Source organism: Eretmochelys imbricata, chromosome 1 (genome assembly GCF_965152235.1).
Source record: "Eretmochelys imbricata isolate rEreImb1 chromosome 1, rEreImb1.hap1, whole genome shotgun sequence".
NCBI classification, from domain to species: Eukaryota; Metazoa; Chordata; order Testudines; family Cheloniidae; genus Eretmochelys; species Eretmochelys imbricata.
The window spans coordinates 27,828,610-27,849,918 of record NC_135572.1 but is presented as its reverse complement, the minus strand read 5'-3'; the positions used below and the strand labels follow the sequence as shown (position 1 = coordinate 27,849,918).

General features: G+C 43.2%; 1 protein-coding gene across 2 annotated transcripts in view; it reads right to left on the bottom strand.

The window, feature by feature from the left end:
• Positions 1-810: 810 nt before the first annotated feature.
• FAT3 (FAT atypical cadherin 3) overlaps positions 811-21,309 on the bottom strand; it is a 436,391-nt gene continuing 415,892 nt past the window's right edge. Inside the window, exons 22-27 of one of the 2 annotated variants that reach the window (XM_077805390.1) lie at positions 18,115-18,268; positions 16,079-16,734; positions 13,928-14,041; positions 5,446-5,505; positions 2,059-2,094; positions 811-1,430 (exon numbers count right to left, since the gene is read on the bottom strand). In XM_077805390.1, coding sequence (XP_077661516.1) covers positions 811-1,430; positions 2,059-2,094; positions 5,446-5,505; positions 13,928-14,041; positions 16,079-16,734; positions 18,115-18,268 — 1,640 coding nt within the window. The remainder of the gene's footprint in view (positions 1,431-2,058; positions 2,095-5,445; positions 5,506-13,927; positions 14,042-16,078; positions 16,735-18,114; positions 18,269-21,309) is intronic. The other variant, XM_077805398.1, reaches the window with a different exon arrangement.

The following is a 21,309-nucleotide window of genomic DNA, read 5'->3' as shown; positions in this document are numbered from 1 at the left end:
TCAGGTTCAGTTCTGTTCTCAGATACGCGTTCACATTGTGTACACAAATCACTGGGAGTTACATACGTGTATCTAAGGGCAGAATTTGGCCATTAGTGAGTCATACTCGCACGGGTTAAATGTCGCAATATTTGGAAAGTCTCATCATTCAATGTATACACGAACATCTGAAAGTAACTTTGAATAATGGCAACCAACCTAGTCTAGTTTGGTGTACAATATATAATGTATATATTTGTCTTATTTGATGCACACAAGCTAGAATTAGATGTGATATATAAACAAAACCATAAATAAATAGTTATTTATGAACAGATATCCATGTCGATAAGTTGACTTCGAAATACTTTTTAAATAAAACCAATGGAATTGTTTTACATATGATCAAATTCTTTAGCGGACCTAAAATTTCATGCAACAGTGCCTCTTGGAATCATCCTCCCGTTTCTTAATACTGCAGGGAGAGATTGTAACACTTTTAATAATACAATACCAAATAAAATAGGAGGTGAAGAAAGGGAACTTAAAAGGTGAAATTGTTTCCCCCCTCAGAAACTCTGCGAGTGTACTCTTGGGAATAAATAGATGGTACATACTCTCCAGATTGTCTGTAACAATTTTGTGGCATACTGCTTCACATAACTGGTCTCTTTGTGTCTGCACATACAGTATCATTTTTGAACAAGTTAATAGGTTATACTGGATTTCTGCCTTGCCCAATATACATAGATATATCTTTACCAAAATGTCTTCTCAGTATTTATACTGTTAATTGGACCAAATGACCACCAAAAAAAAAAAAAGTCTCCTTTACACTTGTGTCTGATGCTGGGTCTCCACAAATGGAATGTGAATGTTATCTAGGATGAGCTCCTCCACACTTTCAAAGTCACTCATGGCTACTTCGGAGTCGTCAAAGCCGCAGCTAGCTGAGATGTCAGATGAGGAGGCATCCAGAGAGTTGTGTAAGGATAAGGGCATCTTACCTGCACTAACGTTTTCCACGCTTTGGCCTGGGACAACAGCAAAAGTACTAAATTCATTCACAGTCTGAGATCCAGCAGCGTCCATCTCATTGGGAAACTGATGAGGAGGGAGGTATTGGCTAGGGTGAAACTGTGGCCGCCGTCTGCAATCTGGGCTGAGTGTGCTAGCCATTGAGACTGGCTGTGATGGTGGAAGGGTTTCATATTGGTCTGGGTAATCCTCGGGTAGAGGTGGTGGTAACTGGTCCTGACTTAAAAACTCTTCTTCGTGAGGAGGAGGATAGTCGCTGTCAATGTCATAGCCACCAAGGTAGTAATCAGTTTCCAGCTCCCTGTTACTTCCATGATGCACCGAGCCTCCATCTGCTGTTTCATAATTGGGCACTTCCTCAATATCAGACAAACGAGCGCTTGGCATCCAGTCAGAGGTGTCCCAATGATAAGCTGTAAAGGGGAACAAACTCTTTAGGATGGACAGTAACTAATAAGAACAAAACCTATTGCATGCACCTGCTACAGAGAAAATATTCACAGCAAATTTCAGCCACAGATGCAAATATAATCAGCATGCTCCACAGCCTGCTAAAACTGGTCAGCCATGCTCTCCCCAAAGGGGGGAAAAACAACTTTAATTCACGATGCCAACACAAAGATTAAAAGAAACAAAACATAACCATCTGAAAGCATTTCACATTGAAGGATGCAAGTAAGTGTATTAGAAATTATGAGTCTAAAAAATCAAAATGCTAGAAATCTGTGAATTAATATTTTTCACGAGGCATTAAAAAAAATACAGCATGCTCAAAATAGCACGTCTGTCACCCCCAAACAACTTTGTTTCAGGAAAGAAAATACGCAGGACACACAAAGTGAACGGCTGAGAGGTCGAAAAGTATGGATGGCCCCTGAAGTAAACACTGGATGGCAAAATTCCCATGCATGCAGAATTTGCACATAATATAATCCAGAAGAGGGAAGAGAGATGAAGCACACTGATACTGAGAAAACAAAAACCAATGCCTTCCCCACCCTGACACAGTCCAATAGGCAGAAAGCATCTCAGAAAAGTCACCTCTGTTGTAGTTCTGTCCTTGATCCATAACAGACACTGTTAGATACAAAGTGAAAAGTAAAAGCTGGTAATTCAAAGCTTGCTACCAGCATAGAGTTACAAGTGAAAATACAACTCTTAGCATGCATATGTCTAAAATACAGCTGGCTGTACGTTGTTTTATTAGCATTTTTAGTTGTGCCATAGTTTAACGTATCAGGTAAGCCTTGCCCAGTCAAACATGGAAACATTCTGTCACTTGTGTCAGTAAGTCATATTCCTTTCCTTTCATCATCTTAATTATCTATCTTCCCTTAACAAATATGGAATTAAATTAAAGCTGGAATTCTTAGTATAAAAGGGCCACCCACAGTCTGTAAGGTTTATAACTGTATAATACATTTCTCTCTCTCTTGCTCACTTTGAAATGGAAAAATAAGAATCTACAATTCTCAGGACCAGTTCAAACAAATCTGGGCCCACTCAAGTTCAGATACCATGGTGATGGGCATGGTATAAAAACATGAATAGAATAGAAAGCCATTCCATGGGGTCATCAGCTACCCAACATTGCGTGCTTCCCGATCCCATACCCTTGACCTCTAAACTGTTCTGCCATGCTAGCTGATGGGGGGGGGGGGGATTCCAATATGGGGTAGGAAAGAGAAGAGGAATGAAGGTTTTGCGTTAAATGTGAGGAGAGTAACCTGTGATTTTTTTTTTAAAAAGAAGCTCTAATAATTCCATCACTAGTTACTGGTCTCAATGCAAGAATCACTGAGCAAAAATCTCTGGACTTTGTTATTGTAGGTGGTCAGATTAAATCATCATAAGGGTATTTTATGGCCTTAAAATTTATTAATCTATGTATCCCAGCCAGGGCCGAGATAAAAGTGTGTGTGGGGGCGTGGGGAACCATCCCAGTTCCCTGGTGGCTCAATTTATTAACATCACACAGAGCTCTCACTCAGCACCAAGCCATTTGTCCAGTATACATGGTAACATAGCATGGTTAGTAAACAACATGCTAGCCTTCCAACTGGTCTCTGATAATGCTGGGGTGGCTGGGGACATGCTTGCCTGGAGGCTGCAGGTTTGGCAGCACTGTCTGAACCACCCTTAGCCATCCAAATATTGTCCAAAAAGAGCCTAAAACAAATGATCACACCAGTGGTCCCCAAACTTTTACCTTGTGCCTCCCACCCTGAGCTGCAGCTCTGGGAGGGGGGGACGGGGACAGGGACAGAGGTACAGGGGTAAGGAGTCCAAGGCTGGTGCCACAGCAGGGGGTGGAGCCGGAAACGGAGCCTTAGCAAGGGGCGAGGGCTGGCAGCCGGGGCCAGCGCTGGGGCCAGGAGCAGAACTGGGTGGCACTCCTTCCCCACCCTCCCGTGGGGGCTGGCCCGGGCCCCAGCCTCACCCCCCGAATGTTCCTCTGTGCCCCCCTTGGGGGGTGCGCCACACAATTTGGGGACTTCTGGATTACACTGACAACACTCTTTGTTGGTAACCAGTATTGTGCTCTCCTCCCAGCTGTCTTCCGTCAGTGCAATTATACTGTACCCAAGGTGCATCAGGTACCTTAGCAGCTGCATCTTTTCACTACCCAGTAGAACCTCACTAATTTGCTGACCTGCACCAACCACAATTCCCACATGAAATAGTGCCTTCTGATCCCTGCCCCTGACTTCCCAGCAGGGATTTGACAGCAGATGTTGTTGTGAGGTTTCATGTGACTAAGGGCTTGTCTACGCCACGCAGCTTTTAGCGACAAGGCTGTGTCGACACAGCCTTATCGCTAAAAGTCAGCACGTGTAAACACTCTTTGTTGGTACTTTGTCGGCACTTTTGCCGACAAAATACTTCCAGCCCCGCGAGCGGCGCTAGCTTTGTCGTGCTCCTGTCAACAAAGCCGCGTTCACACTGCCACTTGAGTCGGCAAAACTTTTGTCTTTCATGGGGGGGCTTTTTTATGTACCCGTGAAAGACAAACGTTTTGTCGACACCGTCACAGCGTAGACACATCCTAAGAATCCATTGCTTTTACCCAACTCTACCTACTTCTCACATCAGGAGTTTGCAGGTGGGCACAACATTTTCAGTGGAGGCTTCTGAAATTTATTTCTATGTTTTCTTGAGTCCACTGACCTTAAGGCATGGTGTGCAGCCAATTTGTTTTTCAAGTTTTTGTCTTGAGACACTGAGGTATTGGCGTTGTTTCTTATTTTCTTAATTTGGGGTGGAGTCTATTTTATTAGTTAACATTGATTACCTCATTGTATTAGTTTTGTAACATTGTATATGTTAGACAACTGCTAAGGGTATATCCTTAGATCTCAGGAAATAAGCAAGTACTTTCAAGTACTGTACCAATAAACAATTCCGACTAAATGAACCTTTGAAAACTTCCACGAAAATATACTAGCCTGGGCACAAAATCAACTAGCTCACCATTTATTGTGATTATAATGATGACATCAGTATTTTATTTGCCCATCCTTAAACATTACTCAGCCTGGGCTAGCAGCACTCTGTAAGGCTGGACTAAACTATACTTGCTAAATAAGGGTGAAATCCTGAGCAAGCCAGACTCGATGGGCTTAGCAAATAAATAATAAAACCGAGCTCTTATATAGCACTTCTCACCAGTAGATCTCAAAGTGTTTTACAAAGAAGGAGAGTATAATTATCCCCACTTTAGGGAGGGGAAACTGAGGCACAGTGAGGTGAAGAGACTTGCCCAGCAAGCTAAGTGTTCCAGGTGGGAACAGAACCCAGTTGTCCTGAGTCCCAGTCCAGTGCTTTATTCACTAGGCAACACTGCCTCCAATGGGGGGCTATGGAACCCTCACTCTAACTGAGAACCAGGACATGTTTCTGTAATAGCATCCAGAGCTTTCTGCACAACTTGTGTGTTGGGATTGTGGCATTTGGGACCATTTGGCTTTGCCCACACCTACCTTCAGCCCCCACCTCCTCTCCATGTGGTCCTGTGGCATAAAGAGCTGCAGAACTTAGCTCCCCTGTGGTCAGGGATTAAACAGTCCCCAAGCATGGTCCCCCAGCATCCACCTTACGACAGCCACAGCAGTTTGGCTACGTCATGAACTTAATCCTGCTCCCAATCAAGTCAACAGAATAACTCCCATTGACTTGAATGGCACAGGATCAAGCCCTGTGTGCCTTTTTGTACCCTGGATGGCACCCACAATTACCAAAGTAGATTTTGTGATGCATCGTCCTAGATCTTATTCTGCTGTTTGTTTGTTTGTAACCTTGCTAATTTGTAAAGCTGTCATCTGTAGTGGGTTTGCCAGTCAGTGTAGATTAGTGAGGTTCTGCTGTAGTGTTTCAACAAAGAATACAGGAGGCAATGTTTGCAGAATAATAAAGAAAAAAATTAAATACCTTCATTTTCTATAGTGTCAACTACATTGTTGACAAGCTGTATGACAGTCACTATGGAAGCTTGTGGAAAAGGGAGAGCGGAAAATAAAGGGAGGGGAAGGACAGCTTTAGGTTAGTATTTAAAAACACACACAATATGTTCCCACATTAAAATTTCTCAAACAGAACTGGCATGAAAAAGGCTGTCAAACAATTCATGAATTATGCAGTGGTTTCCAACACATTTCATTTCAGATAATCCTGTATATTTTTCAAATGGAAAAGCACATGATGATAAATTCCAAAGCATTACTTCCAAAAAGGCACATGCAATGATGAATATCAACTCCTAAATTCAAACAGGACTGTCCAGCTGATTCAATTAACCGAAGTAGTATCTGGTTTTACCAGATACTAATCTCTAATTAATTCTTGCTCAAAGGCCACTAGAGACAGTGTGGTGCATTCCAAGGAATCATTATCTCTGAGGCAATCACACAGATCTGAAATGGAGTTAAGTCTTCAACTTAATCTATTTCATAATAGAGATATTTTACTTATTTACTGTGTGTACCCTGCAGTATAGTACCTCAATGACATTAAGCAGTGCTGCTATAATTAGGACACTGTCAAATGGTTTCAGTCCAAATTCCGACCCACGTTAAATAAAATGCTATGTTGAATGTCCTGTGGGTTCGAAACGTGTTTTGCCAGTAATTAATTTAGACCAATCACAGTTAAATACAGGACCAAACTGCATTGTATGGCATAGACACCTTGACAGTAGCAATGATTGGACTCCAAAAGGTCCTGGTTATTGGATGAGCTACCCCAAGTTCAGATGCTTATCTAAACCTTCTCCCGATCTCACAGATTGGCAAACCAGGACTTGACATTTTTTGCAAATAAGCTTTCATAGGAGGCTTCTGAATGTGCAACATTATTCTGATTAATATCCCATTCTTCTCCTGATGAGAGGTTATGCCCCTTTCAATTGAGGCATGGTCCCAGGCCCACTGGAGTCAGTGGAAAGACTTGCATTAAATTGGTGCTGGCCCTTCATGAAGGAATAGTCTTTCCCATCTCTAATTACCATGATCCAACTTAATGCTCCTGGGAAGGGGTCCCTTTTTTGATCCAGAAATAGCCTCTCTTCTCATGGTATTTAAGCCCATCCCCTATTGACAGTCATTTAGCAGAGAGAGGCCTGGTTAACCAAATAAACCATATCCTTGAGCTGTGTTGACCTTATAGATGCCATCAGTGATACTGATTATAATCATATAAATAAGGGAGTCCCAGATCTGTTAATGCACCATAAGTAATAGAGAGGGATAAAAAATCCTCCATTATATGGTTAGCTGCCGCATGACTGGGGAAAGAGGGTGAAGGGAGCACTAAGTGAGAGTGCCTTTCCAGAGACGCAGTGAAGTGCCCCCCACCGCCGGGCCAGCAGGATTCCACCAGCACAAGATACAGAGTCACTGCTTAGCCTAGCAGTGCTGACTAGCTCAAGATTTGGCACGCATAATTTGGAGACACAAAAAAAATCTTGCCCATCCCTCTGCTAATGCAAATGCTTGGCAAATTAAAAAAAAAAAAAGGCAAAACCAGAAGGGAATGTGATGCTAGTGTGAAGCATCTGTGAGACAAGAAAGAGTTGAAAACAAAACATTAAAAACCAGGGTCAGCTTCGCATGGTAATGGCAGTGCAAAAAGCGAACAGAATGTTGGGAATCATTACGAAAGTGATAGATAATAAGACAGAAAATATCATACTGCCTCTATTTAAATCCCTGGTATGCCCACAACTTGACTTCTGCGTGCATATTTTGGCCGCACCATCTCAAAAAACGATATATTGGAATTGGAAAAGGTTCAGAAAAGGGCAACAAAAACGATTAGGGGTATGGAATGGATTCCATCTGAGGAGAGATTAATAAGACTGGGACTTTTCAGCTTAGAAAAGAGACAACTAAGGGGGGATGTGATAGAGGTCTATAAAATCATGACTGGTGTGGAGAAAGTAAATAAAAAAGTGTTATTTACTTCTTCTCATAACACGAGAACTAGGGGTCACCAAATGAAATTAATAGGCAGCAGGTTTAAAACAAACAAAAGGAAGTATTTCTTCACACAACGCATAGTCAACCTGTGAAACTCCTTGCCAGAGGACGTTGTGAAGGCCAAGACTATAACAGGGTTCAAAAAAGAACTAGATAAATTCATGGAGGATAGGTCCATCAGTGGCTATTAGCCCGGATGGGCAGGGATGGTGTCCCTAGCCTCTGTTTGCCAGAAGCTAGGAATGGGCGATAGGGGATGGATCACTTGATGATTACCTGTTCTGTTCTTTCCCTCTGGGGCACCTGGCATTGGCCACTGTTGGAAGACAGGACACTGGGTGAGATGGAACTTTGGACTGACCCAGTATGGCCGCGCTTATGTTAAGGAGTTACCCTTCCCCACGGGATCAGAGTTTGGGTTCTCAGACCAGTTGGAAGAGACAGCAGGGACTGGAACTACTTGAAAGGGCTGTGTACTCAGTCTCCTCATGCTGTTCTGGAGGGAATCCTTCTGGCTGATTCAATATGAAAGGGGCAGCATCCATGAACAGGGTCAGCTTTTGTGGAGAAAACTAGGGGTCTCAGTGAATGGTCCCTCTGATCCCTGAACCAACTCACCCACCCTAGACCCCCAATATAACAAGAAACCTGACAGTGTCCTTGTAAGTTTGCTTCAGCCCATCCATTCAAAATTCCTTCTTACAGGAAACAGTAACTTGCCTTCAAAGTGCACTCTCAAAACCTTTGTGCTGAGAGCAGGCATTCTTTTCCCATTAAGGTGAATAAGGAATTTTAAGACATCGTTTGCCTTTTTTGATTACGAAAATTAATGCTAATTACTCTGAGCACAACAAACTGAGACAAGCAATTTAAACACATTCAAAATGACTTAAAGTCACCTTAACAAAAACCAGTCACAGTAAATGTTCACAATAAAAAGCATTCAAAAGAAATGTTAGAGTTATGAGCTGAACCCATCAAAGCTATGGAAATCCACAGAGAAAGCCCCAAACCAACAACACTCGGGCGAACGTATGCCGCCTACCCATGTATTGACACAAACTGAATGAACAGTCTGATGTTTCTCTTAGGAGAAAGAAGCAATGCATTTTGCTTGTAACGGCACTTTTACAGGAACTATTCCCAGCTCCAGTAAGACGAGCTCTGTTGCTTCCATATATGGAACAGGCTTCCCGAGTCAGTGGAAGATGACAACCCTACCCAGTTTTGCTAATAATTTTCGCAACATGACACAACACGTTGCCCAGTCTCAGAAGAGGACAGTCAGTGTTGCAGGCAGGGTCATGCACAATCTTGATGGGAAGAAATATAATAATGACTCCGCCTTCGTGTCTCCTTGCGGACGTGGCTGGTGAGCAGCTATCCAGTTTCGGGGGCAAACACTGTGACCTTTGTAAGACGGATTCATTCACTAGCTTTAGAATGGAACGCCGGTGTGGGAATGTGAGGTGGTGAGTCATCCCTGAACTAGAGCCTGATTAAACCACTTGCAGTGATTGGTCATTCCTCACTAGGCTCCAGTCAATGCACAAGCCAGGAGCTGCTCTGGTGACTCTCAGGGCACCTATAAAAGCCTCACAGGAGAAACAGTAGCTCAGTCTGCCCAACGTCACAGAATGACTTGGAACACTCCCCTGCTGGATAGTGGTGACGGGACCCACAGGCCCTGCTCTTGTTCCAGCTTTGTTTCCAGTCCTGCTCCTGGAGAAACACTTAACTGCTTTAAAAGGAGAGTGCTTCCTTACCCCCTGTGTGTGTGTGTCCATGTATGTCTGCCTCCTATTTGGGGGTCCTATGTTGAAAAAAATCAGAAAAAACAGGATATGCTATTCTGCACTGACTTCTGTGGGATGACGCCAATGACCTAAAAGGCCTTCCTATCCTCTCTGAACCTTGATTACAGTAGACACTGAACTAGAATTCTTATCTTTAAGGGACACATTTTAAATACTGCTTCCACAAAATGTGTGTGGACACAAAGGGTCCAATCCAGCTCCCCGGAGGAGTTTTGCCTAGGGTTGCCAACTTTGGTTGGAAGTATTCCTGGACGTTTCATCAGATGCCATAATCTTTAAAGATTAATATTTAATTCCTGGAGACTCCAGGGCAATCCTGGAGCATTTGCAACCCTAGTTTTGCCACTGACTTACAGGATCAGGTACCTGAAAAGCCTGCATTCACACTAATTTGAATTTGGTTGGCGTACAAGGTAATTGCATATACGTGCAAATGCATGTTTTGCAAATGCAACAGAAGTGCAACAAATAATGCAGGATTACACAGCCAGTTTTGAAATTTGGTCTTGAACTGCATGGAAGCTTAACTGCAAGGAAACTAAGTCTTTGCTCTTTTTGTTTTAAATAAAAATGTGCATTTTTTTCTTTTAATTATTTTGAAAGGGGAGAAAAAATAATCAATTAGACAAGAACATTTGAATGTGTTCAGTTTATTCAGACATAAAGGAAAAGGAAAACAGTCATTTGTTTGACAGCTACCATCCAGCTATAGTCAGCATTTTTTGTAGCCTATGAATTAAAAAGATAGCCAAATTGCTACCCTGTCTGTGAAAGAAAGAGTAAAATTCTCTCCTTCATTCCATGGGGCAGGCATCAATTATACACTCTGCACTCCTTCCACACGGGGTATGGATCCAAGAGGAGAATTTCAACTGAACACTGGTACAAGGTATGATTGGGACTGTTTACTTTTTATCAACAGGAACACATATTCTAAGCTTTTTATTGTGTTTATACTTTTGGTTTGAAAACTCTGAACATCTTACAATGGAAGGAGGAAGGGTGATTCTTGTTAAAGGGTGGCACTGAGACTCAGGAGATCGTAGATTCACAGATTTGTTCCAGGCTATGCCAGGCTTTTTGTGCGATGCTTCATCTCCCTGTCCCTCAGTTTCCTCCTCTGAAAAATGGGGAGAATAACATTTTACAAGGGAGCAGAGTGGATAGATTCATTCCTGTGTGGGAGGTGCTCAGACTCTATGGGTATGAGTGCCACAGAAAAGGTCGAAATGTCTGAAATTTCTATTTTTAAGGTATGGATGAAAAGATTGAGTCAAGTGAATGAGAGGAATTACTCACCTGTAACTGGAGGTCCTTTGAGATGCATGGTCCCTATCTGTATTCCTCTGTGGGTTATGCATGTGCACCATGAGCCCAGAGCTGGAACATTGAAAACAGTGTCTGTTGGTCCACGCATGCCCCCTGCCTCACACCTCATGCCTCACCTCATAAAGGGCAGGCTGGACTGACCGCTTCTCTGGTTGCTTTACTACGACAAATCAGATAAGATCTGAAGCGGAGGAGAAGGAGGGTGGGTAGTGGAATACAGATAGGGACCACACATCTTGAAGACCCTCCAGTTACAGGTAAGTAACCTCTTCTTCTTCTTCAAGTGATGGTATCCCTATGGTATTCCATTGTGGGTGACTGACAAGCAGTACCTAAGTAGGAGGGTGTGAGGATGTAGATTGTAGGGCTGAGCAGAGTAATCCTGTCCCAAAGGAGGCATCAACAGAAGAGTCCTGCACCCGGACATAATGTCTTGCAAATGTGTGAATGGAGTCCCATGGGGCTGCTTTACAGATGTCCCGGAAGAGTACCTCCTGAGGAGATGCCAGAGTTGTTGCTTGTGTCTGGTAGAAGGAGCTCTTACCCCACGGAGGCTGGGGATTCAAAAGCGGATAGAGTAGAATGCAGCCAGAGATCCACTGGAGATTCTCTGAGAGGAGATGGTGTGTCCATTAACTTTTTCTGCTGTAGTGATGCATAGTCGCGGGACATCCTGGTTTGTTTTGTAAAAAGCCAAGGCCAGCTGAACATCGAGGGAGTGGAGTCTTTGTTCCTCTGTGGAAGTGTGCGGTTTTGGGAAGAACACAGGTAAGAGAATGGATTGGTTAAGGTGAAATACCAAAACTACTTTAGGGGTGAATTTGGGGTGTAGGTATAATATCCTTATGGAATATAGTGTATGGAGGATGGGCCATCATCACTCCAAGTTCACCAACCCTTCTCGCTGAGATGATGTCTACAAGGAAAGCGACCTTCCTAGAATGGAGGGACATGGAGCAAATAGCTAAAGGCTCAAAGGTGCGGCCTTGTGTGTACTGAGAGAACACAGTTCAGGTCCCACTGGGGGGCAGGCTTTTGAGTAGGTGGGAAGATTCTGATTTAGCCTTTCCAGAATGTATTGGTCCACAGCTGTGCGGAGACCGAGTAGCCCTGAGAAGGTGGATTGTATGCACTCATCACCACCAAGTGTATTTGAAAGGAGCTGATGGACAAAGACAGGATACAGTCCAAGATGAGAGGAATATCTGTAGTCTCTGGGAGAACGCCTCTTTGCTTTGCCCAAGAGGAGAACATTTGAGAGCAAAAATGTCCTGTGGAGCAGCAACAGATTCAGATCTCCCTGGTGTGAGAGGGATTCTGTTTGTCTGGGCCATCGGAGCTGGCAAGCAGGGTGGTATCTGAAGTTGGCAGTGATCAGACTTCATCGGTGCAGACGGATCCCGGGGTTTGGGAGGAGCCGGGGATGACAGCGCCAATGGACCATGGTCCACTACCAATGGAGCCCAATGTTTCGGACTTTCTTGTTGTGCCTCTGGGACTTAGGATGTACTAAATCCTCATAGGCCAAGCTAGTGGGCTTGCTGACAGCTGAGTCCAACTTCTTTCAAGTGGACTTAGAGGAAGACTTAGTCTCATGCTTATAAGAGTGCTTCCTAGCTTCCTGATAAGACCTCACTGTAGGGTCCATGCAGGCAGATTCTCTCACACCAGAGTCAGACTTCACAGCAGTAGGCGCACGCTTTGCTGAATCAGGCCAATGTATGGGGTGTGTGTGAGCGTGTTCCCGGGCCTGGGTCCAACTGGGGCCTCATGGCCTCCATGAGGATTTGCGGAGATGAAGTTCCCGCCCTTCTCAGGTATGGCTGGGGAACAATCAGCAGATAGTGCACCTTGCTGCAATGTGAGTTTCCCCAAGGCAGCGCTGGTGGTCATCACTGACTGGGAAGGATGGCAAGCAGGAGCACAGAGTTTGAAGCCTGGAGTCCTGGGCATAGTCCAGTACCCAAATGGGATGGAAGTGGGGTGCTAATAGTTTTAAAAGTTTTAAAAAAGATTAAAATGATTAAAACCTATTAGAACTTTTAAACTATTTATGGACTAGATGATTCATATTTTGTAGAAGGAAGCTGAAGCTGCGGACTCTAAAGTTTCCCACCTGGACCATGTGGCAGTGATAAAAGACTGTGGAGGTGGTCAGTCTGCCCCACCCTTAATCCCCTGGTCTGGAAGTGCAAGGTGAGCCAGGGCGTATGCACAGATCAGCAGGCACTGCTTTCAAATTCTGTAGCTCTGGGAGCATGGTGCTCTTGTGGAATATAATAAGGACCGTCACTCGAAGAAGAATCTGTGTGATCTGATGACGAGGCAATTCCCCCCCCAGGAAACGCACTTGTGAGTGCAACAAAAACAATTGCTGTGCTGCTTGTGGGTAAAAGGCCACAGCTTAACCAAAAGGAGCTGTGAGTGCACTTCACGTTAAGTACTTTTTCTAATATTTAAGAGTACTTAAGGAAGAGCTGTACACAACGACTGGGGAAGTAGATCTCCAGAGGATTCATTAATTGATTGTTGAGGATTCTAAGAACAATTTCTTTCTGATAATCTTCTTGATGCATCTGAATTAGGCACCCACTTTCATGGCAGGAGCATCTAGCTTTATTTCAGACCATTGCTCAACATACGCAGTCCTTAGGAATAGAGGTTTGATCGGCTGCTTAATTTTAGGCCGCATATATTCACCCCTTGTATAACCTTCTGTCAACCACCAAGGTAACAATCTAAGACATGAGAGCAGGCAACCAACTTTCTCTGAGTTGGGATGTAATGGTACTGATCATTCATCCAGCTGTGATTACTAGCGTGACAGTCACCACTAACTGTTCACTGAAAGGTAGTGGAGTTTTTTGTTGGGAATCCTAAATGAGACTTTGCAAACCTTGCAGGATTTCCCTTTGAACTGACTCTTGAGACATGAAAAAGATATTGCTCCAAGGCTGAAAGACGCTGTTGCTTTTGAGTGATAGAAATTCTATATCCAGGTCCATTATATTCCTTGCGTTCTGGACCTTTGGGCGCGTTGTAAAGCTGGGTCTCCCATATGACAGCTCAGGACACCAAGGTTTCAATGATCTTTCCTTTAATTGAAAAAAAGAATCACAGAGAGGTTTAGAACCCAGGAGCTCTGTGCTCGAAAGCCTGTGCTCAGACTGCACTAGATTTTCTACCAGATTCCAGCCCTCTCTCTATAACGGCTGTGGATGGGTTTACAAGATGTGGCAACCTCTGCTGATAACTCATCCCCGATACAATAATGCTGTAATCACTTCTTACCGTTATCGTCACCCGAGTCTGACTGGAAAGAGCTGAGGGACTGAACTTCAGAGTTGCTGCCTTTATTACTTCCTGCAAAACAGGTCACCTCTTCAGCGTCATCAACCTCTTTACCTTCATCGATAGCAAAAAACAAAGCAAAATGGTACTGTACAGGTATGCACATGTCTAAATATACCACTGCAGAGTGAGTTAAATGTTGCAAACGAGTAGTTCCCTCTTGCTTTTGTTGGAATAAAATTATTTACTTCAACAGCAGGAAATGACCTCATCTATTGGTCAAGTGGACAGCCAATCAAGAGATGTGAATTATGTTTTTGAAACACTTGACAAGTTTTGAAATGGCTGACGACAGCCGAAGCAATGAAGCAGCAGCTGTTTTAAATTTTCTCATTTGAATGCTGTGTGGGATCAGAACTAATTAAAATTATGAATCAAAAGGGTGCTATAAATATCTTATACAATAGATCATAATTACATTGATCTTTACTGTTCACTGTCCTGGGGCAGAATCTCACTCAGAGCCTACTCCAGAGCCCATTGAAGTTAATGGGAGTCTTTCCATTGACTTCAGTGGCCTTTGAATTAGGCTCTACTTGCTCTGCCATTGGTGAATAGTCGCAGTGATTATACTTTGCACTTCCAGTGCCTTTCCTCTTCAAGCACCTGACAATTTCTCCTAACTCCTGAACAGTTCAGAAAGGTACTTAATTTAACTGCCATCTATGGTATATATCCTCTCTCCTTCACGTAAAGATACAAACGCACCATATAAGACACGTAATTAAACACAGACAGATATATATATTTCCAATCAAACAACTATCAAAGTGGCATAATTACATTCTGTAATAGGGATATTTAGGTCTGTATTCTTCTTTAGATCAACGAAAGCATGTTTATAGGTAAGAAAAACATACCTATATCTGCAAATGCTGTTGTCTGCAATGTAAGTGGCAAGTCAAAAATTAAAACACTGCCAGAAAGCTTAAGAATTATATCCTCAGTAAATAAAGGTTATCCTTGTACTTCACAATGCTAGAAATATATTTGGTCAAAATTCTGACCTCATTTACACCACCCAATTGAAATTAAAAGGTTACGCTAGTTCTGCACTTGTCCCTTTGTTCTCAATTAATAATTTCCAGAACAATGGGACTTCCCATATTAAGATAAAGATTGTAGTATGGGCTCCTTCATTTGGAAGTTTTAAGTTTAATCTACAAAACAGTGGTTTCAAGATGCAACAGAATAAAAGAGGGATGAGGTTATTAAGAAGAAAAAAAAAAAAGATGAGCAAAAAAGAAAACTTTGAGGACCCATGCCCTAATACAAGGCGTTTTATCAAGCACTGATTTGCGATAAAGGCAGGGGGACATACAGCATCATATATGGCCCTTGGAAACTGCTATTTGCTGATGCAATAACTTGTATCATGTCTCATGTGTGGATAGACTGTACAGAAACTGAAGATGTGCTTTGCTATCAGTGAAAAGGGAAGAGAAGCACTGGGAGCACAAATGGTTTAAATATGAAGATAACAGACGGTACAAGGTTTTAATATTTAGCACAGATGAGAAATAGATTGAAAATGTGGTTATAAGAGCAGCCTACACTCGTCCGATGAGCAGCATAAATAAAAAGTACTTATTAATTCATTTCCTGCGTAAATTTTAAGTGCCTTATCCAGTCTAGTTCTAAATACCCCTTGCACGACTGATTGCTCAAGCTAAGAGAGCTCAGAGTCAGGAAACTTAGGCCAAAATTTTCCTTTTCAACATAAAGACACTTGCGCTGCATCATGCGGCAGGAGTCCTCAGAGCAGTCTTCCTCAAACGTCCTGAACCAATATAAAAAGTAGGTTGGCCGCCATATTTTGATGACCTAAATAGGGCACTTCTCTACCTAGCCTCATCCTAATTACATCCTTTCAGTACTAAACCAGCACTTTCTCTGTGTACATTAGTCTGGGCTGCTTTCAATAAGGTTCATTAAGTGTTCCCTGTCAAACTCACCTAGCGTTAACCAGACAGCACATCCTGGTTCACCCTGCCACCCTTGAGCTCCTAAAACTGCTGTACTCTGACAAGAGCTGTTATAACATGTGTCAGAAAGGGAAAGTAACACCCGGCATCTAATGACGCGACTCACTTTCAGTACCGCCGTCCCAGGTACTCTTCCTGATGGAGTCACAGTCGGATCGACAGGGAGACACGGCTGGCAGGTTGGGAGCCACGCTGCACACCACCACACCCCGCCTTGCTGTCAATATCCGAGGAGACTCTGGATGAAACGTTGTCATCTCCTGATGCTCAACTCCAAGTCCATCCACTATCTTGTCTAAATTGTTCCGTGAGTCACTCTGGAAGCAAGGGGTGTAGGCCATGGGCCTCACAGGGACTTGTGGTGGCCCTACCTCTTGGTAGATATTGCGACTGTCCCCAGTGTTCCTTAGGTTCTTGAACTGGATCCCGTTGCTCTTGTTGAGCAGAGCAGCAGTAGCCGGGTCCTGGACCAGGGTGATATTGTTGCGTGAGTAATTTTTCCTGAACACTTTCTTGCGGAAAACTATAAACAGGATGATCAACACAAAGATGACAAAAAGGACGACTGCTATTCCTATTAGCTCTTCTTTGCCGACGTAGGAATGTCCGGCTTGTATGTTGGGTACCACCACAGGCCTGAGGCCACAATACTGGCCCACATATCCAGGAGTGCAGTTACACAGAAACGAGCCAAATACATTGATGCAGGAGCCGCCATTTTCACATTCCTCTCTTTCACATTCGTTGACATCATCTTCGCACCTTAAGAGAACAAGACATGGATACAGATCTTGGAGGAGAAACCTTAGCAATCAACACCACTTACAATAATTTATTTAGGCTGTCTAGGCAGCAATTGTGTTATGTACTCTGCCAGTATCTGGCAAATGAACATATTATTATCCAGCCACATTACAACATTTAAAATCGTCTAAAGAGGGAAACAAGTTCTACTGCTTTTTAAGTCAATGACAAGAAAACATACTGGAGAAAAGAACTGATTAATCCTACTCATCAGGAAAAGGCTCCTAGGACTGATTCACCATTGCATTACTCCCAGGTTTTATGCTGGTGCAACTCCATTGATTTCAGTGGAGTGAAACCGGTATAAAACTGGACCAATACAGTGATGAATCGGGCTCAGAGACTGTAATAAAAACGCTAACTTTTCTGTAGGTGTTTTGGACCATCCCACGAGATTCAATACAAATTGATATCCCTGCTGTACAATTCCACAGAATAGTTCAAACAACCTAACAAAAGGTTAGCATTGGCTATTAAATTCTATAGGATTTTAGATGGTTTGGGAAGAGAAAGGGAATGGAAATGAAAGAGAACGAATAGGGGGAAAAAGAGATATCAAAATTGTACTAATATGGGAAAGGACATGGTGATGGGGAGTATAAAAAGTTATTTAGGACTGGAGATAGAATTAACAAATGTAAGAGAAAGCAGAAGAAATGAGAACTAGAATCTGAAATATTGAGGGGAATTGGTAAGCAATGAAGCTGAAGGAATTATAACAGGAGAGCGGATAGATGACATGGGAAGCAAGTTGAGGAGCAGGTTAGGGGATTTTTCTGTTTCTGCAACAGATATTTGCTGGAGAACAAGATTTTAAAAAATGGATGCATTGAGTTAGGCTCCCAAGTCAAGACTTAGGTGCCCAAATAAGTGAGCTAATTTTCAAAACTGATGAGCACCCAGCAGCTTCCAATGCCTTAATGGGACTTTCAAAGGAGCCTATGGGAGTTAGGTGCCCAATTTCCACTGAACTCCCAGAGCTAAACAACAACTTCAGAAACTAATTTTAAATACCCACTTTGGAAAACTTTGGCCTCATGAATTTCTTGGATCATGTTAATATGGCCTCTTGGTAAGCCACGTGATTTGGCTATACTTTGTTAGGTAACTAGAGGCTTTGGGGTACAAGACGCCCTATGCAAAAAAGACCTCGTATTAAAATGATTCAAAGATGACAATTCCCCACTGGAATGCATCCGATGAAGTGAGCTGTAGCTCACGAAAGCTTATGCTCAAATAAATTGGTTAGTCTCTAAGGTGCCACAAGTACTCCTTTTCTTTTTGTGAATACAGACTAACACGGCTGCTACTCTGAAACCCCACTGGTAGTTCACTTACGTTACTCCTGTCAATCCATTTTTGCAATTGCAGATGAAGGCATTGCCTATCGGGTCACATGACCCTCCGTTCCGACATGGATTTGGAAAGCACACTGTGATCTCCGATTCACAATTTCTTCCTGTGAATTGAGAGAGGCAACTACACTGATAACCTGGGAAAATAAAAACAAAAGTAACAACAGGAGCCTATAAATACAACTGTCAACACATGCTACAATCGGGTTACTTTAGTAGCTGTCCGGTAAATTGAAACAGAGTCACTTGGGGTTGGCTGTCACATAGGAATTCTGGCATGCAAGTGTGACCCACATTAATAGCAATGTGAGAGTTTGTCCCCAGCTGGTGGCCAGACCTCATAAGAAGCTTATACATCTGCAAATGCCTGTGCCATAATAGAGTTGATCTTTTTGTTCCAGGAGTACAGCCAAATGTTTTTCATCAAGAGTCCTGGGTTCAATCCCAACAGAGGACACCACCAAAGAAGCAGTTACAGTCAGTAACTTATCCTTCACTTTCCGATATCAGCAACTGTCCTTTGAGAAAGCCTTTAAAAAAAGATTTTACATCATTGCAGCACTTCTTACTCAACGATCTTGCACATGAAGAGAAGCCGCCCACACTTATATTAGGGCTTCCGTGCAGAATAAATAAATGCGTCTAGACCAGGGGTATGCAAACTACAGCCTGCGGGCTGGATCTGGCCTGCCAGCCTTTTTAATCTGGCCCTTGAGCTCCAGCTGGGGAGCAGGGCCTGGGGCTTGCCCTGCTACGGCACTCCAGGTGGGGAGCAGGGTTGGTGGCCGCTCCACATGGTTCCCGAAAGCAGCGGCATGGCCTCACTCTGGTTCCTGCGCATAGGGGCAGGCAGGGGGTTCCGCCCTGCATGCTGCTCCTGCCCCAAGCACCACCCCCGCAGCTCCCACTGGCCGGGAACTGCAGCCAATGGGAGCTGCAGGGATGGCATCTGTGGACGCGGCAGTGCGCCGAGCCGCCTGGCTGTGGCTCCATGTAGGAGCTGGAGCGGGAACATGGCCAGTGCTTCCGGGAGTTGCTTGAGGTAAGCACCGCCTTTAGCCTGCACCCCAGAGCCTCTCCCAGGGCCCCAACCCTGATCCCCCTCCTTACCTCTAAACCCCTCAGTCCCAGCCCGGAGCACCCTACTACACCCCAAACTCCTCATCTCCAGCCCCACCCCAGAGCCCTCCCCACCCGCACCCTGAGCTCCTCATTTCTGGCCCCACCCCAGCGCCCGCATCCCCAGCCAGAGCTCTCATCCCCTCCTGCATCCTAACCCCAATTTTGTGAACATTCATGGCCCGCCATACAATTTCTATTCCCAGATGTGGCCTTCGGGTCAAAAAGTTTGCCCACCCCTGGTCTAGACCCTTAGAAAATATTTCCAATTCAGATACACCAGAGTTTACTGATCTCATCACTAGAACAGAAAATCACATGACACTAAATTAAGAATAGGCAAGATAACGATACTTAACATTTCTATATAATCTGTCATCTAAGAGACTGTGCGTGCTTTACAAACAGTAACTGACTCACCCAATGCCTGAGTAAGGTGGGAAAGCAGTATGACATCCATACTGCTAGCTAACCTGGGGCAGCATATGGTTAAGAAACTGATTAATCACGATTCAAGATCATACTGTTGGCCCCAAGTTTCCTGCTCAGTCTCACACTGAAGGTCAGTGGCAGTTAGAAATAGAACCCAACAGTTCCTAGAACTTCCAGTTTCCTTGCACACTCATTTTTGTAACGATGAGTAACATTAATGAACATTGTTTAAAATTAATAACCTGGAACAAATTTAGTGTTGTGGATGCTGTCACTGGGCTTATTAGACAACTGTAAGTATCACAAAACCACATATTTTCTGTGTTCCGGTGTCACTACTGCATCTGCAAGATGAGGTGGTTGGTGGGGTTTTTTTTTCCCCAATTCAGACACTCTGAACTACATTCTGAACATTCAAAGACCTGGACAAAACACACAGAGTGGCCTAACGAGATGCGAAACTGACAATGCCATTGGCATTATATCATGATGCCAGCCTATTAGGAAGATTTCTTGTTACCTGGAAAACCATTTGCTTACAAACAGTTTGGAAAGGAATCACTGCATGAGTGAACAAGATTGTGTCAGTGTTCCATTATATGACTCAATAGTGACATCTATAGACCAAAACACTACAGTATATCTGTTTTTATATAAAGCAGTATAATCGTTCTGTGTATTTAATTTAACCAAAATATTTAATTCAAATACAAAAGATTTTATGCAGAAAGTTGTCATGTGACAATGTAATAGCTGAACTAATATGTTTTCAGTAGATTCCTGACCTTCTTGTAATCAGACAGTAGGAAACTAAATAAAACATTTGTGTAAATCAAATATCTTTATCTAAGTTACTAATAATTACCAAGAATTATATTAAAATATAATTTTCTTGTCACTTTTTGCATTTCTCTGAGCTTGAAAACTGAAAATAGGTTAGTCAATTTTTCTTTCACATTCTCATGCAATAAAGCATGATACCACAAAGTTTGGATTGCAAAAAGTAAACCTATTTCCACTGGAAATAAAAAAGCATACCATTTTTATTATTTTTTATATTATCTGCATGAGAGCAGCATTTAGAAAACCTGAACTCTCAGATGTTCAGAACAGATTAAGCTCCATTGTAGGAGTGTAGGCAGTGTATAAACAAAACAAAAAAGTCTCTGTTGTATAAATTTATACTTACAAAGCTGCATTTTAGACTAAATTTTACTCAACGATATGGCCTTTAAAATGCACTCAGATGCTAGCCTAGTACACTAAGCAGCACAGTATTTAAGTATAGGGATCCATTTCTTGGGTTAGGAAAAAACACTCATAAAACAAAGTAAATAGAGTCCACATTTATCACTGATTTAATCTCAGGACCCTAATCCGGAACCTACCTATGCTTATATCTTGGGACCGAAAGCAGCAGGGAAACAGCTTTCCGGTTGCACAGCTAGGCCAAGCCACAGAAAACACGTTCAGGAGGATTCCTCTCACTCCAGCACATTCATAGGTGGAGAACTATTCTCCACGGGGAACAACAGAAGTGAAGCACTGAGCACTGGAGATATTGCCAGCAGGCCAGTTCACAGAGAAGATTCCCTGGGCCGAAAGACTGGCCATTCCCTTTACTCCT